Here is a 24,028-nt window from a genome sequence, read left to right as displayed (position 1 = left end):
GGCACACAGCAAGATCATTATACGAAGTGCACAATGTGATTTACAGAGCGATAACTGCATGTCATGGGAATGAACACTAGAGGGAGACCCATCTCTACTCAAGAGAATGTATTGCGTTGGCTTTAACTGGCAATGAAATAAATTAAGCTCTTATCATGAAACACTCTGCTATGCACTGAATCAGTGGGAAACATTCTCTGGAAAAAAAAATATACATTTGGTCAGCGTTTTCCAGCTGCACAGAGAATCGAACCCCCATTCTGCGAATTGGAAAATGAATTTCTCGACCAAATAACACATATTTCTCCTCTGGGTGATTTGTTCATATCGTATCACTTTAAGTGGTGACTATCAACCAGTGTCCTGTTTATGGTGTTTATGGTTGTAGCTCCATGCATCTCTAGTCCGCTTAAAGAGGTTGTAAATGATACATAAGGACTTTACTATTTATCACATAGAATCAGACATCCTCCTCTGAGTGGAACTAATTCCTGGCTTCAATTTGATCTTGATTTTATGAGAATCACAGTAGAAAATCCACCAGATAAATCCATGACAAATCTCTGATGGCTCAGTGTTTGTCACACCTACAGCAGGCGGATTGCTAAAACCTCCACCTTGACTAACTGTGCCCAGCATTTACATCCCACCCCTGCTGACTGTGTGTACGTTGTGCTTGTCAGTTGACTGGAGGAGAAAAACAGGCTTGGCTGCTTTGAAGAGTGGATTGAACTGATTGATGTAGGAAGTGAGCACGTGTTTGCTTCCACTTGACATTCTTGCGATTTTCCTGCATATTTCCATACTTTTCAAAATGCATCTCCATTGGTCATTGTGTTTCAGAGTCCACAGAGGTTGAAATGATGTGTTTAACTCAGCTCGCACTGCTTCTAAATCATTTCTGACCACATGTCATAGCGATACCATATCTGTAGGTTATTGCTTTATGATGTTGGTCAAAAGGATAAAAGAAACAGTTAGTTGGATATCAGATCCCGTTTTTCTCTGTATATATCCCCATTTCCTCTTTGTAATGGTTTTTCATTTCCTGTCTGTCAAGCCCATTTTGAAAACACGCTTCTTCTCTTTCTCCCATTTCCATATTTTCCACATGGCTTTTCTTCACTCTGCCTTCATCCTCTCCGTTGCTTTGTGACTGACAAGAGTGGCTGGTGGTCTTTGTTTGGCTGTAGCCTTCATGACTCAGTCAGTGGGAAAAAAGTATGTTGAGTTGTGTCTGGGCAGTAATAGGAGGTTTACTCTTAATTCAAAGCCAGCAATCACTGGGAGGAGCGGGCCACCTGCTAATACACAAGAGACTAATAAAAGCATGCAGCGAAGCACTGAACCGAGAGTGACATTGGTGTTCAAACATGTCTTTTTGTTCCTCCCGGACACATCTAATTGATTTGGTAACCTTTGCCCATGGCACACACAGTGGTTGACTGTGTGTATACCTCTGTGTGTACTTGCCGCAGACTCCGGAATTGTCTAATGTAATTTTAAATGAAATGGCTTTAATGTGGACCAGTGAACGAGACTAATCTGGCATCTACAGATTGACTGAATTTTCATTAGGAAAATGACTCAACCAGGATGATATACTGGGCACATGTACAGGGGGGGAAACGCTTCCTAATCAACCTATTATTTATTGTTTATTGTGGATTCGCTCTGCCTCTGTCACTTTCTGCTTGTGTTTCTGAGTAAAGCATTAATACCCAAGCTGAAGAAAACAAGAAGGGAGGCAGCAAAGTGGGTCAGCGCTTTCCATGCGCAATGGTGCGTCTTTTTTGATCCTACATCCAAGAAAAGCTGACCAAAAACAAACAAACAAACAGACAAAAAAAGCAAACAGGCGGACACGGTACAAGTTTATATCGCCAGCAGAAACCAAACAGTCGCCAAACAGCTGAATCAGAGAGTGTGGTGAGGCTGATGAAAACGCTGAAATGGCCAACTGTGCTGGTTAAGCCACTGCTTTACGCGCTATCACTCGCTCTCGCTCATTCCACGCCCGTCTTAAGCTCCTGTTTATTAACATCCACTCCCCGTCAACCCGGCCAGCGGACGAGGAATCAGCTTTATCCAGCCTTCATGGTTTCTCCTTTCTGGTCTCTCCTCTGCGCTACGCCTGGTGAGAGGAGAGGATGTGCGCGCATAGACTGTGGATGTGAGAGGTTTGGCGCTGGTTCGTGAATCCGCTGCGCAGACGGTCTGCACCTGCATGCGGCTCGTTTGGGAGTTTTTATTTATTTATTCTCTCTCTCTCTCTCTCTCTCTCTCTCTCTCTCTCTCTCTCTCTCTCTCTCTCTCTCTCTCTCTCTCTCTCGTTGGCAAAAAACCCAAATTGACACTTTATCATCATGGCGCGTTTATCATGGAGCAATGGACTGATCGGGGATATTTTTCCGTGGCATTTTGGCTTTTCCAACCGTTCCTACCAGGGAGTATAAACGATGTCCAAAGCGCACAGGGGGACCTTGTGAGACCACCAACTCCAGGTCCTAAATGGCAGAGCTTGAAGTTTGTAGGAATCTCAGCCTGGAGAAGGGTGAGTGATCATTTCCAGCAAGATAGTCTTTTTTTCCTTTATTTTATATTCCTGTTTTTGTCTTGCGTAGAGATGGTTACTCTGTGTGGTGGGCACATTCCTTTGGGTGCCAATGAGCCAACATCAAGCTGGAGCCTAATTTCACAATTTCTCTATTGAAAAATTCATCACAGGCTTCTGCACACACTTGTGAAAAGAGTCTTAATTGGTCATGGACAATATGCATGTGGGGTTAATTATGTAACAATTAGGCCAATATGTGTTGTCATTTTGGATACAAAAAGGCAAAATTACATCATATTATTATTGGTATTGGTTTATCTCTATATGATTTTGTATGTTGTTGATAAGATTTATGGGATCAATAAAAAGCTTTCATTGAAAGCAGCTGTCAAGCAGTGGGAAACTGTCCCTGGTGCTGAAAATACCCCGTGTGCTAGTCACCAGGGGGCAGACTAAGCCTCTGGATATAAAGACTTGCTCTGCCATCAGTCCATGAAGATTTGGAGGCATCACATCCTTTACAGCTCTCATTCTCTGCCCCGGTTCACAGAAATCCAAACATGCCTGAGATGTTATAGGGTCTGTTACTATGATGTGTGAGAAGCTGTCAGAGTGCATAACATTGCCAATACAGCTCAGTGAAGGAGGTGGACTGGACCCCAACAGAAATGGGACCCTCTTTAAAGCCATGCATTGTATACTGAGCACCACACCATGTGACAGTGCTTTGCATCTGGCTTTGATGGTAAAATTGAAGTTCCAGCAGTCCCTGGGCTATTATAGCAACCCTTTTGCTCTCTCCCATATGCCGCCCCCCCCCCCCCAAAAAAAAAATCATAATGAAATAAATCAGAAGTACTCAAAAAACAGAATGTGCCACCCTTGCTGTGTACTGGGGTTGTGTGTTTCTTTTTGTGTGTTTCTTTTTGCTGCTACCTTCGGTGGACCAGGAGGCTATGTCTTTATTTGCTTTGGCCACACTCATAGAAAAGCAAGTGCTCAAGAGAAAATGAAAGGAAGGTTTGGAGGAGCGTGCATGGCTGCTAATCTCCTCCACATGGAAGAAATAGCTTTTCCATGTAAAATGTGTTTTTTATTTTTTTTCCCCTCATGTGTCCCCACAGTATTGATAATGATAAATCTCAGCACGTTCCCTCTGTTTTCCCTCTATCCCCTCTTTTGTCTCTGCCTCTTCCTTTTTGTAGCTCCGGGGCACAAACAGTAAGCAGACACCAGGAGGGAACACACTTAAATTTTTCCAAATCTGTGATTTTCTCCTTCCCTTCCCTCCCTTTTCCTTCCCTTTCATTTCTTTAGGACTGAATATTCACAGAGACAAGAAATTGCAGTTTCCTCACAATCTTACAATTTATTGAGGATTGTTTCTTTTGGTAAGCTATCATTACATATAATCTAATATGAGAGCTAACGCTGGTTAAAAAAATAGAACACTTGCATCCAGTTGTGCAGTTATCCATATTTCATTTATTCTTATCCTTTCCTTTTTCCATTTGCTTCCAAAGGATAATAATTTGCAAAACATGAAATTTCTCTCATGTTGCGTTTGCATTGTGACTTAGCTGCAGGCACTTAACATTCATATTTGCCTCAAGCATACAGAGTAGGTTTGGAGAAAAAGCAGTTTCTAAAACCTACAGGAACACTTCAGGCTACCGTCAGCATCAATCTCCAGATGACCAGTTTGTGAGCTGTATTGAACAGTATCATGCGTAGACCTTGATCTAGGCTAATGGGGTAATAAGAAGCAAATTATTAATAATTACCAGCTTTTATTTAATTTCCATTCCTACCCCTCAGCAATTAATGAACTCCTCTGCAGCATGGCTCTCCTGTATCAACACTTTTAGGCCTCTCTGGTGTCCTGGACTGAAGCACCGAACGGGCGGTTATAACTTCTGACATTTCTTGTGAAGCCGTTGAGATCTGACGGTTCACATGGAAGTCTGGCTCTGCTGCCAAAGATACTGTATCTCCATTTACTCACAGTCATCCAGCCTGGCTTTGGGAGGAAGAAAGAAAGAGCTTGAACATTGTGAGCACGGTCAACATCAATATATACTGAGCATGCACGTCAGACACACACACACACACACACACACACACACACACACACACACACACACACACACACACACACACACACACACACACACACACACACACACACACACACACACACACACACACACACACACAAGCTTCAGTTCCTTTGAAGTCAGTGCTGAACTCCTCCACTCGGGGAGCCCCTTGTAGCATCTCCAGCGAATGCATTATCATGCTGCAGTTGTCATGTGTTTATTTTTATTCCGGTGCTGCTCCACGCTCCGCACCCCGGGGAAACCTGGGAACCCATTTGTAGCATTGGTGACTTGAGTGCTGCCTTGAGCGCTCTTAATTAGGTGAAGTGAGTGACTGTGAGATAAGAATGTGCGTCTTTTCCTCTCTTTGCTCATCACTTGCCTGTTATTTTCTAACCTTTCATGTCATTAATAAGAGGGCCTAGAAAAAATATTTTGGACTGTGCCGTTTTCTTTTGTGTGTGTGTGCGTAATTAGTTTACTTTAAAAGGTATTCATAATTTAATCTCTCTCCTGAGGTCACTTTGGTTCAGTCTTGTCATCGTGCTGCTTCGGAATATGAAATATTTAGGCTGCAATAACCAGGAAACTGTCTCTGATTTCATGTAATTTTAGAAGTCATCCATCATACTCATATCACTGAGGAGTGAATGAGTTTTTTATATATTCACGCCTCAGTTCTCTTTTAATACAATAGGCTCTGCATTCAACCCAAAAAGTATCATGGAGAAAGAAGAATTTTAATTGAAAACTGTTGATCAAATGCCATATTCATGAGTGGAAGGGATTCATAACTGGGCCAAGTAAATCTTTATGTGTTACCTATGATTTGTATTCTCAGCATAGTGTTGAGAACTGAACAACTATCCTTTAATTCTGCTCCAATATTCAGCTCTGATTGAGACTTTCCTCAGCTCAGTAGTTTGCTGCAAAATCGGTCCTCTTCCACTCGGTACAAAGGAGTCAATGCAGGCACCAACACACAAGGATAATAGCTGGGCAGCCCATTATTTACGACTGACTTATCAGATCATGATAATATTTCTATGGCGTTCCCAGACATTAATATGCTCAGGGCCAGAGCCAGCTGAGCTGGTGATGGCACTCTGCATGACAATTGTGATTCAGAATAGTCGGTTAGCTTCGAAAATAGTTTTTAGATATTTTGGTTTTTATTTAGACCAAAACCTTTTTCTGTTTCTTTCTTTTTTCTCTTGTAATGACTTAATACCTTTTGGTACAATTTTCTTAAAGAGGTCATACGAGCCAGATTTTTAACACTTTCACATGGTCTTGTTCATCCAGAAACATTGTATTCAAAGTTTATTGCCCCAAATCCAGCTTTTCCTTGATTTTACGCCATTTAAACATTGGATCATAGGAGCTGCATTCAGAATCTGCTGTGTCTGTGTGAGCTGGACTGGCTCCACCCACACATGCCCATCTTGGGAAGAGGAGGAAGTACTTCCTCTGGTGGTGCCGTGTGCCCCAACAGAGCTGCCTAATTGTGGGAGGGTCAAATGGAGAGCCTACCTTTATAGGGATTGGCTAAACCCCCGATGACACTATATAGGGTTTGATTCCTGATTGGCCCGTTGGAGCAACACATTTTTTAAAAATTGAAACAAGCCAGGGAGAGAGAGGACAGACTTTATTCACTTCCGGGACATCATTCCAAGTATGGGGACGATTATTACCGTTGGAAAACCATTAGACAGTGAATTTTGCATAATATGACCCCTTTAAATCATTCACCAGAACCAAACAATTAAGCCAGATCTTTACAAACGTGATGGTAACTGTTCCATTTTAAAAACAGTTGTGCTGAGAAAACCTGCTAAAGACGAAGGCTTCTTTCATTGAAAGTAGTACAAAGATAAAGTTACTGGACTGTGAGAACTAGCAATGAGCAGGAGACAGAACAATTAGGAAACATGCAAATTAGCAACAAGTTGAATATAGTATCATTAAACAACAATTCTGTGAGCTGTACAGGGTCGATTTCTACTCTAGCAAATGTTTGGTCACAATAAAGCTAATCTGCTATATAAAGACCTCAACCTGATGAAGACTGGACTGAGGTGCAGGAGACTCATTCTTTGTACTTTCTGTCTCACAGAATCTTAATGAAGAATGGTTTGAAGCCGGCATGAGACAACTGCCTGTCTGTCTGTATGAGACTATGAAAAATAAATTGTTGTGAATGTTTTGAATGGATTGATGCATGTTTGTTAGGCCCTGCAATGACAGTGCAAACACCTGCAAATGTTTACTGTAGTGCAGATCGTCCCTTAATTGCAGGTTTGATTGTTTAATGCCTCACTCCTTTGGCACAAGTGTTGACATTTCTTCGGCCATAATTCTCTCCTGATTGCAAAGCATTGTGGCAATTACTACGGTGTGAGTGCAGACCCTTTGCATTATTCATGGAGTAGAACAGCCCTTAACTGGACTTCTCTTTGCCAGTTTGAGCAGGTGCTTTGTGTAAAAAACACTATTAGTGAGATTTAGCATGTACATATGATCATAGCTGTGCTTTGTTGGTAGATCTACTTTAAAATAAAACAACAAGTAATTATTGAACCAGGAGTTCAGTTTTTGTAACTTAATGCCATGATAATAGTTTATTTTTGACAGGAGAGCTCAATGCTCTTTCTGCTAAATATAATACACTGAACAATTGCAGCACTTTTGTTTAGGCTCCCATTTTTCACGAGGTGAACTCAAAGATCTAAGATTTTTTCTATGTACACAAAAGGCCTATTTCTCTCAAATACTGATTACTATTCTATGGCCCAAATGTTGATGACCCCTCCTTCTATCATAATTTCTTCACCACCCTCTCAACACACTCTGACAAAACACTGATAGTAGGAGGAGACCTCAACATAGCCCTCAATCCACAAGTAGACAGAGTTAGTAAAGCAGCAAACACCCGACACTGGGAATCCAAAGACATAGTCCAGCAGTACATGAGTGCCTATGGTCTTTGCGTTGCTTGGCGGACGTTTCATCCAACTCTTAAAGAGTACACCTTCTACTCAGCAGTGCACCAATCCTATTCATGGTTAGATTACTTTCTGGTGAGTAAATCAGTGATTAAAGACACCTTGGACACACAGAGTCACCCCATTACTATCAGTGACCATGCACCTGTCACTATGACAGTTACTAATAGAACAATCACCCCTCCTATCAGACAATGGAGATTTAACACATCACTGCTCAAGGATCCAGACTTCCTCACATTCTTTAAAAAACCATGGACAATCTTTTTAGAAACAAATGACCTGCCTGGTGTCTCTCCCTGTGTCCTCTGGGAAACGGCTAAAGTTGTCATGAGAGGTAAAATCATTTCTTACTCCTCATACAAGACCAAAAGGGAAAAAATAAAGGAGAAAGAACTGGAAGATAAAATCAAAACCATGGAGACAGCTCATGCTGCCTGCAAAGACGACCGCCTATTGATGGAACTAAGGAAATTAAAAATGGATTTGAATAAAATAATTTAACATAAAACACAATTTCAACTGCAGAGACTATGCTGGGAGAACTTTGAACATGGTAATAAATCCAGCAAACTTTTAGCCAATCAGTTAAAACGAAATAAAGAAAAATGTACAATCCCCTCAGTCCAAACTCAAAATGGTAAAATCACTTTTATTTTACAAAAAACTTTACTCTTCACAAATTGACCCTTCACAATCTGAAATAGTCTTTCTGAGCACAGTTGACCTCCCAAAATTAAAAGAAGAACAGATCCAAGGCCTAGAAGCTTCCATCTCAGTAGAAGAACTGCATGAAGCTCTCCAACACATGCCTGATGGTAAAGCTCCAGGACCTGATGGATACCCCACTGAATTTTGCAAAGAATTATGGTCTTTACTCTCACCTATTATTTTTTAGAATAATTGAGGAAATTAAAGAATCTTCAACTCTCCCCCAACATATGAACTGTGGATAACCGGATAAATATCCCACACTACCATCTAGCTATCGCCCAATATCACTAATCAATGTAGATCTTAAAATAATTAGTAAAACATTACCAAGCAGACTGGAAAAAATCACACCCCACATCATACACCCTGATCAAACTGGGTTCATTAAAGGACGACACTCCACTAACAATACACGTGGATTAATTAATCTTATAGACCACTGCCACCACAATAAACAAAAGGCCATTATCTCCTCCTTAGATGCAGAAAAAGCCTTTGATTGGGTAAATTGGAAATTTCTACTCGCTGCACTACGGAAATTTGGATTTAGAGAAAATTACCTCTTCTGGATAAAAATACTGTACACCTCACCAAGTGCCTGTGTTAAAACCAATGACCAAATGTCCTCAAGGTTCAATCTTGAGAGAGGCCCCAGACAGGGGTGTCCACTCTCACCATCTCTCTTTGCAATTTTTATGGAACCACTAGCAGCAGCCATCCGACAGAACATTAACATAAAAGGAATACGAACAGCAAATGTAACACATAAAATATGTCTTTATGCAGATGATGTGCTACTTTTCCTGCAAAACGCACAGACCTCTCTTCCAGAAACAATAGGGTTAAAAGACAGATTCTCCTCAATCTCAGAATATTCTATAAATTGGAACAAATCAGTCGTCTTGCCTATCAACTCTATTTTTCAGCACACACCTAACACCCCACTTAAACCAGGGAACATCAAATACCTCGGCATTAACGTCTCAGCCAAACTGTCAGACTTGCTGCACTTAAACTACACCCGCCTTATTAAAAGATTGGAGGAGGACCTCACTCGATGGAGGACACTCCCAATTTCACTTATCGGGAGAGGAGCAACAATCAAAATGATGGTCCTGCCTAAAATTAACTACATCTTCTCAATGATACCAACAAAACCACCAAAAACCTGGTTTAACACTCTTGATTCTCATGTCTCAAAATTCTTATGGAAAAACAAACCATCACGTATAAGTTTAAAAACACTACAGAACACCAAGGACCATGGTGGCTTAGAACTCCCAAACTTTTATAATTATTATCTGGCCAATAAACTACTTTATGTTGTAAAATGGATTAATCAGAAAACAATAGATGAAGGCTGGCTCGACATTGAAACTAACTCACAAACTGGGTGTGACAAACTCACACCTTTATGGAACAATCCCATCATCCTGCAAAGAAAGAAACCAATAAACTTCCGAAGATGGCAAAATAAAGGAATAAGACACTTAGAACAACTTATCTCCAATAACTCTTTTATTCCATTTAATGACCTAATAGAAACATATGGCATCAGTCAAAACAACTATCTGGAATATCTTCAGCTTAAGTCAATAATACAAACTAAGTTCAAACTAGAACAGATTAACCTGAATTTACCTCAGACAGTGACAAATCTCCTGAAGATCACAGCACCTAAACCTCTTTCTAAAATTATCTCAATCCTGCCAGGTTCAAATATCTCAATATCCCTTCCCACCTGCAAATGGGAAGAAGATCTCAACATCAACAGAGACCCAACGTTTTGGTCACAAATCTATACTAATACATTCAAAATGAGCAAAAACACCAATATACGTACAGCTCATACAATACAAGGTCTTTCACAGAGTTCATTACACAGGACAAAGGATGTTGAAGATGGGTCTCACTCCCACTAACATATGTTCAAACTGCACAGGTGATCTCCCCGATACCTATTTACACGCACTTTGGCTTTGTACACCAGTCCAAACGTTCTGGCAAAAGATTTGTGAAGATTTATTGTTATGCCTGGGCTACCCTATTCCACTGTCACCTTCACTTTGCTTGTTAGGTGATCTCACAGAAATTAAAAGAGTAAAAAATGAGTCCTGCATGCTCCTGGTTTCCCTAAGCGTTGCAAAAAAGGCGATCCTCATGAACTGGAAATCCAAAAGTAATCTGAATATAAAGTTATTTAAAAATTGACTTCAAGACAACATCACATTGGAGAGAATGTCTGCTTGTAAGAAAAATCATTTGACACAATTTGAGTCCACATGGTCCCTAATAATTACATAAATACACCATGTAGCCCTGTGGGGGGCGGTGGCTCCGCCCCGAGGCTCTGGAGGCCGTAAGTGGTTGGGGCATCGTGGCTTGGGTGGTTGGCGGCTCTGCAGGCTCGGGGGGGTGCTAGCGTCTATGCTGGGGGGCTGCGGCCTGGCCTGGGGAGTCCCCCCCCCCCCCCCCCCCCCCCACACACACACACACACTTCCACTCCTCACGAAAGGTGCTTCTGAAGTTGCTTGTTCTTTGTCATCATTTGCTCAAACTCTCAAAATCATCTTCCTCTTTTGTTGTTGCCTCTTTGTTAATTCATGTTCCTGCTTCATCTTACTGTCTAGATAGAGCTGCTCAGGCTGGTTAATCTAGAAAATCATGTTACTGATTTGTACATAATTCCTGGAAGCTCAAAACATCCCAGTTCTTGCATGGCCAGCATACTTACCGGACATGTTCACCCATTGAGCTTGTTAGGGATGTTCTGGATCGGTGTATACGACAGCGTGTTCCAATTTCTCCCAACATCCAGCAGCTTGGCACAGCCATTGACGAGAATATTGGGATTTTACAAGACAACAGAAAGTTGGTTCATTTCTGATGATCTTGATATAAAGTCATGACATGTAAAGTCTGACTGAGGAATCTGCCTGAGCTTCTCACCCAGCAGGGGGTCCTGCAGACACTGCAGTCCCATGCAAATCCTCCCCCCTTTCCTCTTCAGTGACACTGACTGCCCCCATGCTCAGCCAGTCGCCGATTTGTCAGGGCCCTCAGGATTCGACACCTTGGAATGCCCCCACCTTACCAAAAGCTTTTGGAGAGATTCTCTCTTCGAGCTTTGCTCCTGCTCTTCAACGGAGGAGTTGGGTCGCTGGAACCAGCTCGCCCAGTGTTAGGATCCTGCTAACACCAAAGGCCTGCAGCGAAGGCCTCAACTCCTCAACTCCTCTTCTGACCGACCACGAGGGTCAGAGCTTCCCCTGGATCCAGAGACCAGCACCCGGCGTCTGATCTCTCACCAACCAGGGAAGACCAACCCGTTTCTCCAGGACGAGACCTGGGAAACGACACCTCACAGAACCTCTTTGTGCTTTTCCCTCAACAAGCAGGAAAAGCACCACAGACCCGAGTGACCATCTCCTTCGGTCTGGACACGGGAACAACTTGGAAAGAAAGACGGCTCCTAAATCATCAACTTCTTCTTCTCCTCAGCCTGCTGAACACAGCCAACCACAGTTAGCATGAGGTGCTAACTGCTACAGGAGGCAGCAGCTTCTCTCCAGCCTGGACAACAACCAAACTCCTTCAAAGACATTAAGGATCTGCTAACAACCAACTGGGCAAATGCCTGAGATTAGTTAAACCTGATGCTATGCATAGAACTGTTTAACTTTTATGAGGATGTGCTGATACTATTACAGTGATTGAGTTCTATTGATAATGACATCAGGAGTAGTTTTCAACCTGTAAACCAACGTTAGCTCTGCCACACACACACACACACACACACACACACACACACACACACACACACACACACACACACACACACACACACACACACACACACACACACACACACACAGGGTCTACATGCTAAGTTTTTCTTTACTAACTTGTTCACTCGCAATCCTACACATTTCACATTAAAGACAACATCACACACATAACTGAACACCATCTGACGACTCCAGACATTTTACAAGACAAATCGTATTCACATCAACTCATTCTAGAAATGTTCCTTTAACAGAGACACACAGGAAGCAGACGCTAAAGACTTGCTTCTATGTTCTATTTTACTCCAACACATGGTGGAGATTGAGGACAGACTTCCTGCCCTCTTTGATAACCACCATTTGGAATGTAGTTTATAGAGAACCGCTATCTTGTTTTGTAGTTCCATCACATAATAATAATAATGGCTTGGATTTGTATGGCGCTTTTTTCAAGCTGACTCAAAGCGCATACAGAGACCATTATTCATTCACAACAGTCACACCGGTGGTGGTAAGCTACGTTGTCGCCACAGCTGCCCTGCCTGGGGGTGCTGACAGAGACGTGGCTGCCATTTCAAGCCGACCACCACCAACAGTCATGCACCATTCATACCCATTCATACAAGGCAATGACATGTCACACGTACACTCCCTCCACCCCTCTCTGTGTGAATCTGTGTTTTATTTGTTTTCATTGTAAATAAATATAGTTTTCGGAATCATACTTGCTGTCTTATTAATGTGCACAAAGATGAATGAAATGTCGACCTCTTTCTGTGTCAAGAACTCCAAAATCCTTCAAGCTTCACTGTTAATTCTGGTCATTGTAATTAATTTAACTATTAATTCGAATTTGTAATTAATTGTTTAGTATATCTTATGAGATGGATATAACTGAATTAGCTATAATTTCCTGTTAAACAGGTGTTGCTCCCGAGGAATCTGATACGATCAGATTAAAATTTCAACAACATAATTAATAACTATCTTTGATATTTAATAATCAAAACCCAACATAATTGGTGCCCCGTGCCCAAACTCACTATATAAATGGTACCTAGTGATTCTTATGAGGTAAGAAATCCCTACAAGAAATCGAACAGCAGAGTAGAAAATACTTCATTCATAGCCCAGGGGAGAAATTCAGGATGTCCAGCAGCTTACAATATAATAATCATAGTACTAATTAAAATTCTGTTACATCATGGCAGCATCAAAGATGAATAAGTCATTAAGATGTAATGAAAACAAGGGATTCAGTAATAAGTTAAATAAATTATTCAAATATGAAAATAAACAAGGCAGCAGAGGTAGCTAACAGTTGCCTGTCCGTCCTCCAGTGCATTGAGATGACTCTCACTGGAGCTGCTTCTTTGTCCCACCAGAGGACAATACAGACGATGGTCAGCACTGTCCACGATAGCTTTTAATCTCACCCTTATGTTAACCTACACTTTCCCATCACTGAGCCTGCTTTTCTAACAAGCTTCCCCAGGCGCTTATTGTTCCTTTCGGTGAGTCTTAAAAGGATTTTAATGAAATCCCAGTGAAACAAGCCATGTGAGGACATATCATGGCAGTCAGAGGTGAGAAGAGTACTGGACATTTGCCTTGAACTACAACTGCTGCTAAAATTCCTGGATAATATTTCTTCAAAAGTGAAAGTCGTGTTATTAAAAACATGCATAAGTAAAGAACAAAGTACTCCTCCGAGAATATTTTCCAGTGGCATTTGATTGCATTATCATATGGGATTCATTTCATTTTACCTGCACATCTTTAAGATGAACAATCAAGAAAATATAAAGTCTTCTGCTGCAGCTTTTTCATAATCAAATGTAGTTATCAGGCAAGAATGTGTCTGTTAAAAGAATTAACATCTTGGCTACAAAAGTCAAGGAAATGTTTGACAATTAATTCAAATAGAGGGCACACTCAAAAGACGTTTATATGTTGAACGTGGCAGATTCAATAGTTCAAATTATACTCAAGTAAAAGTAAAGTGACCAAATTAAAATGTGCAGTTACGACATAATTTTTTTTATGTATTTGATCATTTTACATTATAGGTTTACACCCCCCAGCCAGTTTAGCCTTACAATGCAAGTTTGCACCACATGGTGGTGTATTGAGTCAGTCAGAAGAGCGGCAAGAGGAATAGATAACATAATAATGGCTGAAACGTCTGCCTACTACACACTGGTGTAATCTACTGAATAGTACTTGATAAGCTGGTAAATGCAAGATGAGCTATTGGACACAATCTGGACTAATGCAACTACTGAGCAATTATCGGAGCCAAAGAGCCAAAACTCTTGAGAGACTAAACTGACTCAACAGCATCACTCAATGTACAACAAAATGATTGATCACATATCGGTCTATAGGATTGTTTGGAATAAGTGAAAGTCATTTTGTCATTTCAGTCCGAGGATATGTTTTCTGTTTTTGGCAGGGTAGGCTATTTATTTGAATGTATTATCTGTCTGCTCTGTTTTTGTTAAAACAAGACAAGCATGTTATTCCATGGCAGCTCTGTGCTGCTGCCTCTATACTCTCTGCTTGTTATCGCTGGGTGCAAGTGTGTTTCCTCTGTTTCCTTTCAGTGTCGTGTCAGCTGGATTATAGACTCCAGCAGTCCCACAGGTACAAACGTGAGCGTCTGTCTATCTGCTTTAGTCCTGACTGACAACGCATCCGGGCTGTATACCTGATCTCTGCTTAACATATGCAAGGCTACGCTTCAGGCCTCCATCACCCAGAACAAAAACAAGAATCTGGACAGAATACATCAATGAATGAAATGTCATTCCACTGTTTGTTCATAATGCATCATTACAATGCTTGAACAAATACGACATTAGTCACTTTGTTGGCCATCTTACCATGGCATTAGTGCAGTTCTGTCACAAATGTGCTTGTGGCGTTCATCCCACCATGGTACAGCCTGATTTCCCAACACATTTATCCAGAAGTCGTCATCTGTCACAGAGCTGTGCACCCGACTAATTTAATTTCATAAACTGTTGAACGTCCCAAGAGGAAAAGTGGAGAAGGACGGGGACTGGATGACATAGCCCCCAAATTCAAGCATGTATGTACTGTATGTAAAAAGAAGATGCAATGGGATTACTGTATATGAGACATGGTTCAAGCGTTGATCATTTGATTTACTCCACTGCAGCAATGTTGAAAAATATGAAAAATCTCAGTGGTAGATCATCTAACCTGAAAGCTGATTGGATTGTGGATCCAATGCTTGATTGTTCTTTTTTTTTTTCGTCCCTTGATATTTGTCAGAAAATGAACAACAGAATAATGATGGCATTAATTAAGTCAAAGACAGATGTTAACCTCAGTTTGCACAATGACATTTCCAAGAAAAACCTCTCTAAAATTATTGTTTTTGTAAACCTAAAATTCATGAATTTAAGAAGATCAAAATCCACTCAGAAATACTTTATTAATCCCAGAGGTAAATTCTTGAAACTACTGGCTGCGGCTGCCATGCAAGGCGCTCAAACCAGCTATTGTGAGCAAATCTGGGCTCATTGTCTCGCTGAAGGACACTTGGACATGGAAAGATGTGGAATTGAACCCACAATATCCTGATTGAGAGGGGACAACTGTACCAACTGAGCCAGAGGAGGATTGTAGGATGATTCCGGTTCTGTTTTGTCCTCTTTGCTTTGGTAAAGCATCTAATAATCACATTCAGTGCATGTGATTGATGCTTTCAACTTGATATGAACTAAAATATATAATAACAGTGACCCCATATTTGTTTATATGCACTGTACATATAAATCTATGGAAATTACATATGCTCAATTTAGAATTTATACTCCATGTGTCCAATTAAAGTAACTTTTTTTGATATTCAGTCAGAATTTTATCCCATTTAATCCTGTGAAATGTGTATTTTGGTCAATTTGATCCTTTCAAGTGCACATACATTGCTTTTTGATTGTGTCTATTTTGTATGGGCTGGATATATTAACATAATTTAAATGATAAAATATTTATTTCTCTCCCCAAATCAATTACTGGCCATGAAAGTTTAGTTTCATATTTCTTGTTCACAAAGCTTTCACAAACAATTTCCAATTCCACAGGGTTTTACCTCGACTGTCTGCACCTCCCATCTCATTTTACTACAGATTGAAAACCAACCGGCAGGAGACTCGCGTCCCTCTTGAGATCCCTTCTCATCAAAGAGAAATTTATCCCCAATTTTGAATGTTACATCACTACCTTGTAGTAGTTTCTATTCTTTTGGAGAAATATTCACACTGCTCTTTGTTGACAGCTTGAGGTGGTGGGATTATTCAATATTTATGATTGGAGTGCTGCTTGCAGAACTGCTTTCATGTGAGGTGAGGAAAAGCGGACATCCTTAGTCCTTACTGTGAGCTGAGTGGTGACTTAGAGCCACTGTGGCTCCGGTGGCAGAGCAAGTTTGGCATTCAGGTTCCGTCCACATGAGAACGCCGCTTCGCGTAAACGCACCGTTTTTGGCCGATCATCTACACTGGGCAGAATTTTAGGAGCCCGTAAACATTTTTTTTAAACACAGGTCCCAGAGTGGGGAAATTCTAAAACCCCGGCTCGGCTGTGAGGTGTGGACGGCAAAGACGATCATCTGTAGAAAAACGACGACATAATGACCCCGCCTCCTCCCCCCACCGCGGTCCGCCATCCGTCATCTAATAACTACAACAATGGCGGACTAACGCTGCAGGTCGACTGTCAGAAGCTACTGATACTAGCAGGAGGAGGAACAGGAGCAGAGACCTATATAACTTGGAGTTATACAGAAGTCCATGAGCAGGAGTCTACTTTTAAATTTCTATGTGCTCCGTGTCTTTTCTGCATTTGTGGTGTATTTGGTGAGTCACAGCACCCCTAAAGGCCTGGTGTATGTACTACGTGCCCTTAAGCCTCGTGCTGTGCTGTGTTCACAGTGACATGTGGACTGAATTTATTTTGAGAATACCGGGGAGAAAGAAGATCGTTTTGGCTCGTGTGGACGGGGCCTCAGTGGCGAGTTGTTGGTTTTTGTCCATGCGATTAAATGGCTGCCTTCTCTAGTGGTGTGTGAATGTGATTGATCGCACAGCGTTGAGACAGCGGAAGTGGTCATATGCACAGTCCATTTACCGTTTGCTCCACCATTTGCATGGTTTATAATGCATTTCCATTACCCCGATATAGAATAGTTCAAATTCTTTTCAATATAGAAAATAACGGCTATCGATAAAAACAGAAAGGTCAAAGTAAGCAAGGTTTGAGCAAGGTTTAATATATTTTTGAAGATGTCAATGGCTGGTATGAGCATTTATCTCTGAACAGCAACACGTCCAAGTGGGCTTTTTTGGGGGCGTTTGAGTGCAGTTATTTCCTCAAGTGTCCTAAACCTAATTGTTTGGGACAGTGAGTGCAGCCATTTTGAACAGCTGAAAGTACTTGTGCCTTGAGAGGGGTTCTGGGTCAAGAGCTGCAGTGTAACATCTCAATTTCGGGGTGAATAAATGCTCCATTTTAGACGAAAGAGCAAAGAAACACTAAATAGGCATATCCAAGCTTTGCTAAATTTGCCCTTTATTTATTATCGTCCTGCTCCTTCATTATAATGATGCAAACATCAGATAAGCAAAAGCAAACAGCATCCAAGGACATCCTTCGTTTTTCTGACAGGTGGGGTTTTTCCTGATTGCCTTGTTAAAAGAAATAGAAATTCCGGACTTGAAACTTATGCAAAGAAGACTTTTCCCCCCGGGAGGGGAAAGCTTGTATGAAATAGTAAGCGCATTTTAATGAAAGATGGACAGATGTGCTGTCTCTGACTTTTCCCTACAACACACACACGCACGCACGCACGCACGCACGCACGCACGCACGCACGCACGCACGCACGCACGCACGCACGCACGCAACACACACACACACACACACACACACACACACACACACACACACACACACACACACACACACACACACACACACACACACACACACACACACACACACACACACACACACACACACACAGCATGTCAGTCCATTAAATCATACTTTTTGTGGTGCATTTTCATGAATGTTATGTCATCGCTTTCATCCCTGCTTCCAACTGGTTGACCTTAATGAACCCAGCTGACGGAGACACACATCTGCTGCACTATCCTCCTCCCCGGCTCTTCATAATCACTGCACAAACTACAATACAATAGAGTCTAAAATCTGCGTGTCGGGGATGGTGAGTTGGCTGCCGTATTGACCCAGCTGCAGATGTCCGGTGAACATCAGTGAGAGCTGGATGAGGATGGGGCGTATGGGGGCGGGGGTGACCGAAAGAAAGGTGGACATGTGTGTGTTTCCAGAGAGAAGATGAGGCTGTCAGATGAAGGTGCTGGCACAGACCAGAGCACAGCACAGAGGAAGATGAGCAGCGGGAGTTTTGATGCGCTTTCCCGTTGTTTGTAGTGTTGGAGGCACGCTGTCAGGAGTTGCACTGGAGTGTCCGTCAAGCCCGATGTGAGGAAAAGCTCAAGGGTCTCTTCTCTCTATCTTTCGTTTTATTTTGGCGGGGGTTTCAGCTACAGGTGCAGTCGAGTGCTTTGCACACTGGGACGGATCAGAGGTAGATTCCCTGCTGGTGTCTGATTTTCTGGCAAAGAAATGGATGGAATCTGTTCCTCGTTTTTTGCTCCCACTTCTTTATCTCCTCACAAACTGCATTCAAGCTTTATTTATAGTTCTGCCGAAAAGTCTGCTGCCTTAACCGTAGCAACCCTCCTGGCGCGCAACATATACCACATTGGTGGCACATTGGCTGTTCCACAGAAATGCAGGCTATCGCAATATGGTAAGTTGTGTTTATTGAGTGTGTGTCAATAAAAGCAACGCAATGTGTGTGTCTTACAAATGTGAGTAAACATTTTCTTTTCTGAGTCTTTGACCTTGCCTCCATAAAATTACTGTGCATTTAATGAAAAAGCATCTTGTCTTCATGTTTATGCTTCTTCACAGGCTGTTTTTTAATCTGCGCATGTAGACAAACACATCGTATATATAAGATGTTCTGCGCTGGTGCTATTCATAGCACAGGACTGGAGCAGCGGCTTATGTTTATGTATCAGAATATCCCCAAGACGATCGGACGGTTCACTTTCTGCTGCCGTAACTTTGAACCTGTTGAAGGCTCGTCTTAATGAGCAGTTGTTCATTTCGCACAAGGCGAGATTTAACCACTTTGTGTGCGTTGCTATTTGTGTAGTTTGTCTCTGATTCGGTGCAAATGTCATTCAGTTTGTCCCATGGACGGTCGGTCAACGACAGCTGATTTGCATCCACAAGATAAACCTTCAGGTCATCAGAGCTAACAAGCAAAACAGATCACTAAGGCAAAAAACAAGCAAAAAAACAAAACAAACCATAATGCAATCCTCCTCTAAACTGACTTTAAGATTTTTTGGGGGTTTAATTGTTGTGTGTTGTGTTTCATTAGTGGTCAAAATGGCTGGGATGTCAGGTTGTGGCACCTTGTGTCACATGAATAGTGCATGAAGAACCAGGCAGATGCTGGTGAATATGAATTTTTGTAGTTATGAATAAATTATGATAAATCGTTGGCGTCTTGTCCATCCCACCTTCAGACCAAATCTTCAGAATATCAAATATTTGCCTGGATGTATATTGGACTGAAGGGAAGGCTGAGTGTGGCGGCATATTGAGATTAAACATGACAGTTTGGATTAAACTTGACGAATGAAACCTGCTGTTGTTGATAATAGTTTGTCAGATGCTGGGAGCTTTGTGCTTGGCTCATCGTGTGGATCAGAGGAAAAGGCTTTGTTCATCAGGTAATCAAAAAGGCGTCTTCATCACCCACCCCATTAAAATATGTTTGAATTGCCATGGCCTCTTTGGCAAGACAAAGCTTTGATCTGCATCTCTGTCTGCACCGACAGAGCTGATGAGCTGGTTTTTTTAATTCATTTATTTTTTTAACATTAGTTCATTTTCCATGCATGCACATAAACACAAAGAGAAATTTGTAGGGTTGGACGTTAAAAGATACACATCTAACTATCAAATCATAGTTTTCATGACGGGGTGGACCTGCCATGTTTGGCTGTCATTTTAAATCCCTTCTTGTCAGTGTGAGGACGCACAAAGCTGCGGGCACAAAAGCCAAAAAGGCTGCCATCTGGGCTAACGTGCACATTAATGCCAGCTGTGGTTCAAAAGACACCGGCTTCCATTTCTCTGATATGTCTGCTGGGTACATCCACAAATTGCAAATTTGCACTGGATGGTAGATTTTTATGTGCTCATGCTCAGTGCTTGAAGGGAAGAGATAAATGTCAAGGTGTTGAGGTTGATGACCGTTGAGCGTTTCTTACATCACTTGTCATTTTGTGGTTATGAGCCGACGCTTCGCTCCTGAGCAGATATTAACTCTTTCGCTCCTCCACTTCTCACGTTTCAGTATCCAGTCCAATAAGGTTCAAAGTTTGGCTCCTCACGGTGCTCATCATGCTGATGAAGAGGGGAAAAGGTCAAAAACAACAGGGATGGAAGGGAAGGTAGTGAAAATGCGTCAGAAATGTGGAAGAAAACAGGTTCGTTTTAGATTTTGTTTCAACAAAAACTGGTAATTAATTTAAATCAGTACATGTCGGTTCTCTCTTTCTGCACAGCTGAGTTGTATTGATTAAAAAAAAAAAGTCCCTTTTGGGTTATTTTTCCAACCTTTTTTCTCAGTTTTTTTTTTTTTTGCTGAAAAACACTTTTAGATGTTTATACACTGAGGGCATAGCAGCTCGATGGATCATACACTTTCCTGTGATGGTGAATAGCATTTATTCGCTTTGGGCCTGATTTATTAAGTTCTATATCTAAAGGCTGGAGGGATGTTTGTGAAAGTTTCCCTCGCCTGACTCATTGATTTCACAGCTTGAAACGGTGAAAAATGCCAATTCACATGCGCAGAAGTTGCGCATGCAATCAGTGCTTCAGAAAACCCACATGTGGCAGTGTCCTGCATGCCACTGCTAATGAAGCGCTGGATTTCAGACATAAATAATGCAAGACGCCCTATTTTATTTCATGATTAATTCTTTTCCCCGACATTGTCGGTGTCTTCAGTGTCTTGTTATTTTCCACAGTTCAAAAAGGGCTCTTCCACCACTTTAAAGTGATGGCTCCTGCATTATGAGCAGAGTTGATGTCAATTCATACAATGTGATAAATGATCAAATATCTCATATGTGCGATGGATTCATATAAGGAAAATCTACATATGAAGTAGATTTCAATACATATAAATGATTAATTTAATACATTTACATCACACTGACTTAGAGAGGGTGCAATAAAACCATTGTCTTGGGACATTGACATGACACTGAAGTTGATTATATTGTGTGAATGGCAGTTGGAATCAAAACATTTTATATTAAATGGATTCATAAAGATGCAACTGTGGGGTAAAAAGTTCTATTAATCCTCTAAAGCATAACCGTATTGATGTGTTGTATTTTTTATCAAGCACTGCTTTGAATTTGTAAGACCAAGAACTGTTTTTAGTTTTACACTAGATTTATGTACTTTGATTCGCTGATCTGTCATATCAGATGTCCACATCAATAATCTGCTGTACTTAGTATGAATTCAAGCAATGAGACTGTGGCATTTTGTAAGAGGTGACCTTTGCAGTCCATTAATCTGGAACGAAACTTAATCTTGACAGATATACGCCACTTGAAAATAGACTTTTTTCCCCGCCATTACCAATGAAAAGCTGGGTATGACTAAAAATAGCATTTAGCTCCAATTTCATTCACTTGTCCAACACTGCAACAGGTTGGGAGGTTGTGTGTGTGTGTGTGTGTGTGTGTGTGTGTGTGTGTGTGTGTGTGTGTGTGTGTGTGTGTGTGTGTGTGTGTGTGTGTGTGTGTGTGTGTGTGAAGAAACATTTCACTGGTCCAACAGCTTTAGATTGTTTTTTTTCAATGAGCGGTAACAGACTAGTATTATTTGTAAATTTTAGACAGGCTTTTTAATCCATACAGAGAACAACATGTACATTATTTTCATAGTTGTATTTTCCATTTTAACAATATATTTTGGCTAGAGGAAGTACAGTAAAAAAAGTGTAAAGGTTTTTCTTATGGTGTTTAGACATGACTCTTGTCACTTGATTAAACCAGAATATTGTAAATCCTGTGTCGATGCTTTTGCGATAATCCAGCGACTTCATGATGGACACAACTTTTTTCATTCAATATTTAGCCACCACAATAGGTGAATATCAAAATATCCAATTATATGGACTTTTTACCCCTAAATAAACTGTAAATAAACACTCATTGTACATTAAATCCTTTGTTTCATGTTGTTAAAGCACCTTTGATCTGTTGTGTGCAATTGAAATAAAGCATTATTCCTAATAAAGAGTTCACCACATGCAATTACAATACAATTAAATTGCTGTTTGGCTCAGACATTATTGCGTATGGACATGTATTTATTAATGTTGTGGGGAAATAAATCCTTCCAGATACATCATGGAGACTTTTGAAGATAAATATTGGCTCCTCATGAGAAAAGTCCTCATATTTTTAGATGAATCCATGTTTTAAAATTTGTTTCAGGTGAGGGTTAGGTTAAGGTTATCAAATGTTAGTGAAATGACAGTTGTAGTTAAGTTGGCTGAAAATGAGTGTAAATTACTGCAGACGTCCCTGAAAGGCATGGATAATCGATGTGTGTGTGGAACAACTTGTTTCACTGACCTTGTAGGGTCCAACAGATCTCATCTCAGAGTTGACCTACTGTTTGAGGAACTAAATGATTTGTGGGGATTTAAAATTTGAAAGTGAGGTTTAAGGGCTAAAGATAAGATAAACTATACAGAAATGTAATATACAAACTCTATTTTACCTTTTATATTGCTCTAATATACTTTAAACACTTGAGAGCAACAACAATAAAAACATGATAAGCCATGCACTCCTTTTGTTTGCATTCATGTAGTACACTTTATACATTATGCACAACCATACATGCAGAGAGTCTTGCTTGTTGACAGTATCAGGGTAAGTGGTAGGGGAATGTGTTGTGTAAGGGGAGAGTGGTCTAAAGGTTGGAGACGTGGGCTTGGGTTCATAGGTTCACAGGCAAGGCAAGGCAAATGTATTTATTTATAGAGCACCATTCAGACAAAAGGCCATTCACAGTGCTTCACAAACAAATAAAATAAGGGAATGCATTAAAGCAAAGCCATTAATTAAATGGATTAAAAACAGCATAATAAAGGAGAATGAAATGACAGGTTATCAGTGTGGGTTCTGGTGAGTAACTGGCCTGCCGCTTTCAATAGGTGCTGTTAGGGTTAACTATGATGGGATGGATTAAAGGAAGAGGAATCGTTTTCCTCAAGGAGGGCAACAAAAAGTAGTTAACCCACATAACTGACACAAGTGTGCTAAAATTGAATTGTGTGTTTGTGTCTAATATAATGCTTAAATGGCTCCTCAATCGATTTGTATATTTCAGGTTTGTCTGGCTTTATCACAAAAGTAGAGCTCACTTTGATGTGTGCAGATTTTACAGGATAAACTTTAAAAAGGTTAAAATCCAAATATAAATTTGAATTCGTCAACTTGTGTCCCTCGTATGAAATTACAAGCTTATCTTCTTTTAGGAAGCATGTATTTGACTCTTGACAATTGATTACTTGCATAAGATCCTCTATTTATTGTCTGCATACAAACGTGTACACTCCCTCTCACTTTCTTTATGCTGTCCTTCGGCCTTCAAGACTTGACATCCCGCTCCCTTGTTGACGTTCA

The 24,028-nt window shown here is 40.9% G+C and overlaps 1 protein-coding gene across 1 annotated transcript in view; it reads left to right on the top strand.

Moving 5' to 3' along the window:
• Positions 1–18,428: 18,428 nt before the first annotated feature.
• plch1 (phospholipase C, eta 1) overlaps positions 18,429–24,028 on the top strand; it is a 56,968-nt gene continuing 51,368 nt past the window's right edge. Inside the window, exon 1 of the mRNA XM_080458996.1 lies at positions 18,429–19,035. Coding sequence (XP_080315122.1) covers positions 18,849–19,035 — 187 coding nt within the window. The 5' untranslated portion in view covers positions 18,429–18,848. The remainder of the gene's footprint in view (positions 19,036–24,028) is intronic.

The sequence above is a fragment of the Lipophrys pholis genome, assembly GCF_963383615.2.
Source record: "Lipophrys pholis genome assembly, chromosome: 3".
Taxonomy (NCBI): Eukaryota; Metazoa; Chordata; class Actinopteri; order Blenniiformes; family Blenniidae; genus Lipophrys; species Lipophrys pholis.
This window is presented reverse-complemented; position numbering and strand designations above follow the sequence as displayed.